This window comes from Triturus cristatus, chromosome 5_2, assembly GCF_964204655.1.
Source record: "Triturus cristatus chromosome 5_2, aTriCri1.1, whole genome shotgun sequence".
Lineage (NCBI taxonomy): Eukaryota > Metazoa > Chordata > Amphibia > Caudata > Salamandridae > Triturus > Triturus cristatus.
In genome coordinates this window covers 794,573,650-794,583,645 of record NC_140588.1, presented here as the reverse complement: position 1 = coordinate 794,583,645, position 9,996 = coordinate 794,573,650, and the positions used below count along the sequence as shown (strand labels likewise).

At 43.3% G+C, this 9,996-nt stretch overlaps 1 protein-coding gene across 1 annotated transcript in view; it reads right to left on the bottom strand.

Moving 5' to 3' along the window:
• Positions 1-394: 394 nt before the first annotated feature.
• The window catches only part of LOC146829275 (integrator complex subunit 6-like), a 319,223-nt gene continuing 309,621 nt past the window's right edge, over positions 395-9,996 (bottom strand). Inside the window, exons 17-19 of the mRNA XM_085607922.1 lie at positions 2,883-2,976; positions 1,074-1,298; positions 395-679 (exon numbers count right to left, since the gene is read on the bottom strand). Of these exons, the coding sequence (XP_085464048.1) occupies positions 1,232-1,298; positions 2,883-2,976 (161 nt within the window). The 3' untranslated portion in view covers positions 395-679; positions 1,074-1,231. The remainder of the gene's footprint in view (positions 680-1,073; positions 1,299-2,882; positions 2,977-9,996) is intronic.

The following is a 9,996-nucleotide window of genomic DNA, read 5'->3' as shown; positions in this document are numbered from 1 at the left end:
ACTTTACAACACTCCACTCCACATCAGTCTCCTTTACCCTACTAACGTTTAAACATGCTGAACAGTAGCTACTGTGGTGAACAACTTTGCTAAAATATATTACCATACATTTGCGAGACCTATTGGCTCTGCCACTGCTTGTTTACATTAGTTAGCAATTTTACCTGATGCACTGAGGCTAGTAATCCTGCATATGGTGGCCACTAATGTTATCATGTCAGATGTCACTGTTACAACACTAATTTAGTAGCTTGGAATTCATTTTATTTGTTACAGAAAAGACTGCATAACCCCGTTTCGGATGATTAAATAGAAATTAGTTATTTAACCATGTATCCATTTTCAAAACCATAAATTTGACACGTGTGACCAAAAAAGGCAACAGACAATGATTTTACTGAAAATATATATATCTGTTTATTTTATATTGACTTTGTCTGAAAATTATGGTAAGACAGTTAAAATATCAGATCACTATATTAACCCACTGTGTTTAAAAAGTCTCTTTTGTAAAAACATACAAAAGTGAAAACCATGCATTTTCTGAAATGTCTCTTTAAGTGCTTTCCAAAGCACCAAGGTCAAGTTCGGATGAAGAGTGTCCATATTCTAAACAGGATGTGACGTAAGAGAAATGAAGTGAGGGTCCCGGGAGGTCTCGAATGCACTTTCTTCATCTCTGAGGATGAAACAGAAGTGATCGTGAGGTAGATATTTATTGATTTGTTAGAAAGAAAAACTTGCATTGGTGTCTCACATAAATAACAACTCCATGTTACTGGAGGGGGGATCCGGCATTTTTATTTGTCAAGACTGCATGCAAAATTCACCACAACCCCATTTTCTGACTCATGCATCTATAGGTTGCACTTTAATTAATGCATTTTTGACTCGTACTGTTTACGGCGCTGACATGCATATTATGACAATAAGCAAGTGAGTAAATTCTATTCTCCTTGTAGGAGGGGCAGCTATGCTCATTTGAATCCTTCTCTTGAGTGAACAGCACCTTCATTCATAAAAAAACAACCGGTTCAGAACATCATCTGTTGAGAGAGGAAACAAACACCTACCTCTTCCTCCTGCATCCTTCCACACTTCGATCACCAAAGGGCTTTCTTTGGCAGAAGTCTTATTATTTCGTTCTTCTGGGGCACTGCAAACAAGTTCCTCATTTCTGCCTCTGCGTCAATGCACCATTATCAGCAATTGACGTGTTAAAGGTCATCTGTCAAACAGTGGTCTCAAGCTCTAGTAATACTCTCTCTAAGTGTTGGATGAGGAATCGTTTTTTAAACCTAAAACAAAGAAAAATCACCTTAACCTAATTGCAATCAAGTAAGAAGAGTAACTTTACATAACAATTTGTTTTACTAAGAACCAGTTATTTCACTGTGGATAATGCTGCTGAACAGATTTTAGCAGCCAGGGGACCCGATGCCGCACCACAACGTGAGTTATAAACTTTTTGATTATGGAACCAGTTGTTGGTTGCTGCCCACCTAAAATGGCTACCCACCAATTTACGCCATTCACAAATATACTAATAACACAGTAGAGAGGCAACTTCACAAAAATCATAAGTGTAAGCAATGTGCTAAGCAATTAACACTTGATTTGTAATTTTGTTTTATTGTAATTTCTTTATTCACAGTCTTCTGACTGAGAAGAACAGTTCTGCTCAGCCAACACGTTTCGCCCATTTATGGGCTTCTTCAGGGCCAAACAAATCCTATGTTAATTCCCCATTGTCGAAAGGAGATTCGTTCTGCAATCAGTCCTGGTCCATTTGTCACTTTATTGAACACGTTCTCTAGGGGTCCCATAAAACAAAGTGAGTTATCCTTCAATTCCGTATTGCCAGATTCTCTGGGTATGCTACTTCATCTGGAACCATGTTCGGCCATTAAGAGCCAACTCCACGAGAATTTGGCGTCTTCCCAAGTTGGTCAAGGGAAGGATAAATCACACTGTATTACGGGACACTTTATTGACTGCCTACTCTGTCCCAGATGATTTTATGCTACTGGTGATAATGTGAATGAAAATGCTTCTATTATCACCCACTGATCTATAAACTGGGAAATCGGACCTAGAAGGTGAATATCAACTTGAATGACCATCAGGAGGTGGAATGTTAGGCAGTGTCCAGGGACTCTGACAAGTTTGGGCATCACCATAAGGGCTGCTGCAGCAAAGGAAACCTTTATGTACTATTCTTTGTAGATTTCTATTACAGAGATAACATATTCTTAATCAGGGTATTCTTGGAGGTTGTATACAAGTAAGCTGAGATCCAATTACTTCAGGGGCTTTCCTAAGTGGTTGTCAACATGGAAATCAAGGAAGACATTAAATTAACACTTGTTAATGTGGCCAAATTGCAGAAAAAGATTATTGGAACTATAAGCAAATTTCATACTCTTAATTCTTTTACACATAATATTGGAAACTCTTAGCTTAGTGATCTACAGGAACAATAATTCAGGCCAACGTAAGTTGTCACACATGCCTTCAGAAGGTTATAAATGAATATTATGTTGACATCCTATTTAAATATGCTCATTGTAATAGCCATATAAAAACACTCACAAACACTTATGGAGTGCCCAAGGTTAAGAAGGTCTGTGATTGATCTACTTATTCTGTATTGAAGCAAATAAAGTTTCTGTGTGCACATCTTATATTCAATAATGCTCAGACAGCTGTCAATATTTACTGTTAAACAAATCTAAACAAAAGCACAATTCAAAATAAAAGTGAGAAACAGATAACAGACATCTAGATATGAGTATTAAAGAGTTAATGTAAAAAGCTATGTTTGTAGATCATCAATAAAGGTTTGCCGTTATAATTAAAATGCTATCAGCTGCAACACAAACCTTGCTGCTTCTTTAACTGTAAATTCAATGAAACGTTTCTGTACATCTAATGGCCCTTGTATATTTTCAAGAAGATTGAAGATTTTTTCATAACCTGAAAAAATAGAATATTGCAGAAAAATGTAATATTTTATATTTAAAAAACCCATTGTATTAGCATTCTAACAGAAATAAAGCATCTCTGACAATTACATTATGCCTAGTTGATTTACAGCTACATTCAACACTACCATGAATGTAAACTCATGTGTTGTCTGTGATATCCAACTCTTTAATTTACCCCCTTGTACCACTAGATCGAATCCTTCCCAATGTACCACCCTCTTGTAGTCTATCTACACCTTCCAATTTTTTTTATGTACTTGGGAGCACCCACTGGCCTCGTATATCAGTATTCTAGGCCTGCCCCCATCTCAATGGGCTTGGTGCTTCTGCCGCCTTCCACATTGGAGCGAGGTTTCGCAAATACCCAGTCCGGCCCCACAAAAAGGCACAGAGAACTTCCAATGCTGAAGTTGTGTAGGACAGGGTTTCTCAACCTGTTGTCCGGGTACCCCTGGGGGTCCACAAAGCCTACTCAGGGAGGCATGACTGCTTAGAAAACTAAATAATATTAACAGATTAATAAAGTGAATATTAATAAAAAAACAAAACTGAAAATTGAAAAACTTTAAAACGTTTGGTAAGTGTAAAGGGATTTGAAATTGGTAGCTAAGAATTAAGTCGGTATCCTTAGATTGATTCATGGGGCAGTTCAAGTGCATCATGTAGGAAGCTGACTCGGTATATTCTATACCAAAATGAGGTGTAGTGTGCACACAGTCCAGTGGATCCCCAGTGACTTTACAGAGGCTCAAGTAGGTAATACTAATGCTCTCTTTTGTGACACTGTGGGTGAGCAGTTAGGCTTATCAGAAGGTAGTGCTAAGCAACACACACACAGGCACAGGCACAGGCACAAAATGATTACACACACTCAATGAGTAAATTTGAGACCAATGGTTTGTAAAAATATTACTTTTAGTATATTTATTTTATAGAATCAAAGATACTTTGTTGCAAGTGATGTAATGTAAAAAGTGGGCACTGCATTTTTCAACAATATAATGTTATCCTATGGGAGGAAACACAATCAGCAATATGCAGGTAAGTAAATGATTTACGATATTGGGTTTCTGGATAAAGAATCAGTACCACGTAAGGGTCAGTTAAGTGACAAAACTGCACCACCAGCGGCAATGGGGTGGCCAGGTGCAGAGGTCAATCTCGTATCTGGTGCCAATGTTATCAAATGGCGAAAGGGGACAATCAAAGTGGTACAACTTACAGGTAAGTAGCACGGTTTTGTAACCGAGTCTCCGGGGGTTCAGGTAAGCACAGGGAGGCCACAAGGCAGCCCCAAACTTACACCTCCAGCAGCCCAGGGGCAGCTGGGTGCAGAGTGCCAACACAGCGTCAGGCGCACAATACAAACCAACGGGGAATCTCGAAGTCAGAAAAAGGCTGTAGGCTCAGACCAGTAGGCCGATCGAAGGAAACCTACAGCTGCACAGGCAAGCTGGGATGTGCTGGAGCATTGGGGCACCATCTGTAGATCTCCACAAGGCCCAGGGCCTCCAGGTGCAGGATTGTCCCTTAATGTCAAAACTCAGATTACCGGTGCAGGTGGCTGTTGGGGGGTCATTGTGCATAGGCTGTGGCGTCGACGTGGAGTATGGCAGAGGTCAACCCATGAAGGACTCTTGCTCAGGATTGGTGGGGAACCTTTGCTGGATGGTGGGCCACTGGAACTTGGGCTGTGGTTGTCTGGTGCAGAGGTAGTCAGTTTTGCGGTTCTGCAGGCAGAGCACTTTGTCTTTAAAGTTGTTTTTCTTCTGGACAGATCTGCTTTCCACAGGAGATTAGGAGTCTTTGTAGAAGGCAGGCAGCCCTCACAGGGTTCTGGGGGTAGCTGGACTGCAGGACGGATTGATCTTCTTCTTTAGCAGGGTCTTTGAGGGCTGCATATAGACCGGTAGGGCTGGGGCCATGTCAGTTGATATCACAGGTCGTCGGTAATAAGAAGATTAATGTTCAGGGGTGCCCCTAAATACTAACTTTAGGGGTGTTACAGGGGTCAGAAGGTAGTAGCCAATGGTCTACTTACCTTTAGGGTGCCTACACTCTTTGTATGTCCACTCCCTCTGGGGAGGAGGCATATCTCTACCCCTATTGGCTAGAGTCCTCCAAAACAATATGGAGGATTCTGAAAGGAGGGGGTCAGTTCAGCTCAGGGCACCTTAGGGGAGGCCCTGGCTGAGAAGGGACACACATCTCTTGCTTACTAATTTTCCTGCCGACCTTGCCGCCAAAAATGGGGTTTGGTCAGGGGGACAGGCATCTCTAATAGTTGGAGAGGCCCTGGTCAGCATAACAAAGGACAGAAAGCCTTTCAGGCTCACCACTATGCTAGACTTGCTTGGGGGTAGGTGTGAAGCTCCTCCACCCAGAGCATGCTTTGTTTCTGACCCACAAGAGCAAAAGGCTCCCACCTCAGGGGGTCAGAAACATGTCTGGAGGTAGCAGGCTGGTGGTGGACCAGTCAGGCACACACTAGCAAGTTGGTAGGATTTCGGGGGGCACCTCTGAGGTGCCCTCTGGGTGCATTTCTTAATAAATCCAACACTGGCTTCAGTGTGGGTGTATTAGGCGGAGATGTTTGGTACTAAACATCCTGGAATTCAGTGAAGCCATCATGGAGCTGTGGAACTCGCAGTGACAAGCTCCCAACCCATATACTCAGTATGACTTCACTGTGCACTTATAAAGTCTAGGAATGGACTTAGACACTATAGGGGCATATCTGCTCATGCAGTTATGCCCTCACATGAGGTATAGTCCACCATGCTTTAGGGTGGTAAGGCTTACTGTAGGGATGACTTACCTATGCTTCTAGCAGTGCTGCTAGGCCTGGCACACAGGGATGTATGCCAGGTCAACCCTTCACTTTTATCTGCACAAAAACAGGCAGGCTGCTGTGGCAGTATGCCTGTGTTTGGTGAGGGGTCTCTTAGGGTGGCATAATTCATGCTGCAGCCCTTAGAGACCCTCTCCGGTCACAAGGTCCTTGGTACCACTGATACATTTTACAAGGGACTTATAGGTGAGCCAGAGGTGTGCCAATTGTGGAAACAAAGGTACCATTTTGGGAAAGAACACAGGCACTGGGAACCCAGGTCGCAGGAACCTAGTGCATACTCAAGAGGCATCAGAGTAAGGCAAAAGGTGGGGGGTATTGCAACAAAACCCCACTTTCCTACACATCACACAGAACATAGTGTGGACGGTGGGTTGCCTTAATTAAATTAAATAAAACAACTTCCCAAAGAAAGATAAAATTGTGTTTTTTGTATATTTGCTTGTGAATTGAATAAAATATTTCATCATTTGTGTATTGTTTTTTGGTTCAAATCATTGAAATTGCTTAGGCCGGGGTCCTTGGCATCCAGTAATGACTTAGTGGGAGTTCCTAGATTCCAATAATTATTCAGTGGATGTCCACGGACTCCAGTAAAGATTAACTGGGGGTTCACATAAATCAAAAGTTTAAGATCCACTGGTGTAGGACATAGCAGTGTCACCTGTAGATCCTACAAACTCAGAGTGCGAGCGCTGCTGAATAATGTTGCAACCCATATTGGGTGTATGAAGTTACATTCTCTGTCTTGCACCTCATGCAGATGAAGGATGAGTCACTTTGGAAACTGGCAGAGCAAACGAAGTGGAAGGAATGTAGTGTAGCTAGTGGAGCTGTATCTTGCAGTCATAGCTATCTCCCGTGGGGCCAATCAGTACCCTCCGGTAGATCAATATTTAGCTTGCTCACTTACCTCAGTGGCGGGATAGTGCCAGGGGTGTGAATCACCATTTAGCTATATACTGAAAATCATTTTATCAGGTAGCGGTTCAAGGGTGAGATTGACTTCTTTAAGGTTAAAGTCCAGTATAGTTGGTGTTGCGCTAAGGTTTGTTTGTAGTGCATGGCTCAGCTGCAGGTATCAAAAGAACTGCAAAGGAAAAAGCCCAAATTCCGCCTGTATGTCAGCAAACAACTTCTTACAATTGTCCACAACTATGTTATTCAGAGTAGAGATTCCTAATGGTTCCCATCCCTTGAACCCAGCTAGAGCTGCCACCTGGTGCACAGGCATAAAGAAGTCACTTCTGTCAGTTTCAAGTCCCACCCCATTTTATGCAAGGCATTTCTCTCTCTCTCTCTCTCTCTTCGTCCTGGAAAGATAGCTATTGAAAGGCTATCCATAAAATTATGTACCATGTCTGTATGGGTGTGCTGCTATAGGCCATTCAGATTGTGATAATATTGTGCAAACAACTGAGCCATTTTCTACCCCATGTCCCATTACACCCAGGAGGCCCCCGATGGGTTCACCTCATCCTCTCTGACATAACAGCTTCCCTTCCTTATTGCCCTGATCATAGATCCTACGCTGGGATGCCTTCCACATTTGCACAGCTTCATCCAGCAGGGCTTGTAGGTAGCACAGTTAAAAAAGTTCTAGGCAGATCCTTGTTTTGCTTTATTAGTTCGAATCTAGCACCTCCATCTTTAGGCATCCAAGCACATCCAGCCTATCCCATTTATACTGTTAGATGCCATCAAGGGCTTACCCTCTCATCATTGGTTTAAAGGCTTCCCAAAGTGTCTTTGGTGAGGGTCACTGACACTTGTTGGGTCAGAAGTAGTGTTCTTCTCTAGGAGCATCTATGAGCTCTGATTTGGTGAGCCACTATGCACTAAATGGCCACATACCCTCCTGCCAAAGGTCAATCCAACTGGTGCATGGATTCGTACTACTGTGATTTTGGCTGCCTCCACTGCCTTGAGCAAAAGGTGGAGCCTATGTTTTTGAGTGTTGATGAAAAACTTCACTTAGCCTTAATACACAAATTTGGTAAGTTTAGAAGGTCTGTTCTGGCCCACAGCCGATGCATTATTTCTGTCCAGCGCTGGGTACATAACTTTTTTGAAGTCTTCCTCCATAGCAACAGTCCTGGTCGGGCCTCAAGCATAACTACATGTATTGTCTATAGAAAGCCCTTTGTCAGGGTGAAAGTGGTCTATACCAACATAAAACTTATGGCTGATCCCCCCTCAGTGGTTTGGAGATCATGATGTACCTGTGTAGTTTATCTCATCCTACCTTGCCTTCTTGGAAGGATAGCTGCTTTCTTAAAAATGGTAACCACACCTTAAGAACCTCAGGTAAATCTGGCATGCAGCACAGCGTGAAGAATCTATTGACTCAGGAAATTACTGTTAATTTCCTATAAGTGGGATTCATGGAGCATTACAGCCCCCAGCCTATAGCTTTTGGTCGCCTTCCCTCTACCATGTCAACGACCACTTCCCTCTTCACTTTGTTAAGTAGACCATTCACATTCCAGGATAGAAGCCTAATCACAGGCCAGCTGTTATCCTCTTTGTGTTCTGGCATCTAATTTAGTGAGCCAGAAAAATATGGGTTTGTATTAGGCACCCCTGCCACTGTTGTGAGATATTGCCGATATTCTCCAGGTTAGAAGATTAGATGTTTGTTCTCTTTCACTCTGGGACCCATACAAATCATCAAACAATAACTAGCAAACCACACTGTGGCAATTCTAGCAGAGCCCCACTTTTCCAGTGTGTCTCAATGCAATCCACTCTTTACAGACTCCAGATTTCTGAGAGCCATGTAGGCTCATGGAACCAGGGCTGAGTCTTGGACTTCTGGACATGGTTCTCCTGATTGAACACTGACTTAAGGAAAGGAGAATGGAAAAACAGAGCAGCTAAAGGTTAATTTTAACTCCTTCTTCCATAGCTTTTAGGTAGACTAAGCCAATTACTGAGCAAGTTGTTCCTTTTACTGAGGTTCCTGATGAGCCAATGCAGCTCGGATCTACTAGAGGTCCCTTGTCCAATGCCGAAAGGGAAAGAAGATGTAAGGGAGGTTGTGTCTCTATTGTGCCCTAACCATCTGCTGAAGAACGATTTGACCCTCTAGGTCACACGGAAAAGCCTGGTCATGTCCTTAGTTAGGGAGAAAGGGGCCGGAGAGTCCACTCTCCTTAAAGTTTTTCTTTCCTTCAGTGGATCCAATTCATGCTTGTTTGTGTTAGATTTCATGCTTCAAGTCTATCACAAAAAAAAAACAATTGATGGACAGAATGCAGAACAATGTCATACATTCACCCCAGTACAGAGATCTGAGCCTAAATCCATCGTTTTTTTGCTCACCATGCCATTCCAGTTTGGATCCAGCCATATGCAAATCAGTCTTGACCCTGCGCCCAATGGAAACAGTCCAGCCCGAACTGCCAAGCCAGGTCCTCCCTGGACTGGAAACAAGTATCCTAGGACTGGTTTCGGGCTTTCAGCCCTCATCAGACATGATAGCTTGACTCCAGTAGCATGGAGAGAAAGTGACCCACGTCTGGGCATACCCGTCGAACTCAGGGTGACAAATGCAAAAAGAACAGTTGATGGACAGAATGCAAAACAATGTCATACATTCACCCTAGTACAGAGATGTGGTCCTAAATCCATTGTTTTTTTGCTCACCATGCCATTCCAGCTTGGACCCAGCCATATGTAAATCAGTCTTGACCCTGCGCCCAATAGGAACAGTCCAGCCCGAACTGCCAGGCCAGGTCCTCCCTGGACTGGAAACAAGCATCCGAGGACTGGTTTCATGCTTTCCGCCCTCATCAGCCAGGATAGCTTGACTCCAGTGGTATGGAGAGTACGAGGCCCACCTCTGGGCATTCCCGTCCCTCTCGGGGTGACAAATGCAAAAAGAACAATTGATGGACAGAATGCAGAACATTGTCATACATTCACCCCAGTACAGAGATCTGGGCCTAAATTCATTGTTTCTTTTGCTCACCATGCCATTCCAGTTTGGAACCAGCCATATGCAAATCAGTCTTGACGCTGCACCCAATGGGAACAGTCCAGCCCAAACTGCCAGGCCAGGTTCTCCCTGGACTGGAAACAAGCATCCTAGGACCGGTTTCGGGCTTTCAGCCCTCATCAGCCAGGATAGCTTAACTCCAGTGGCATGGAGAGCAC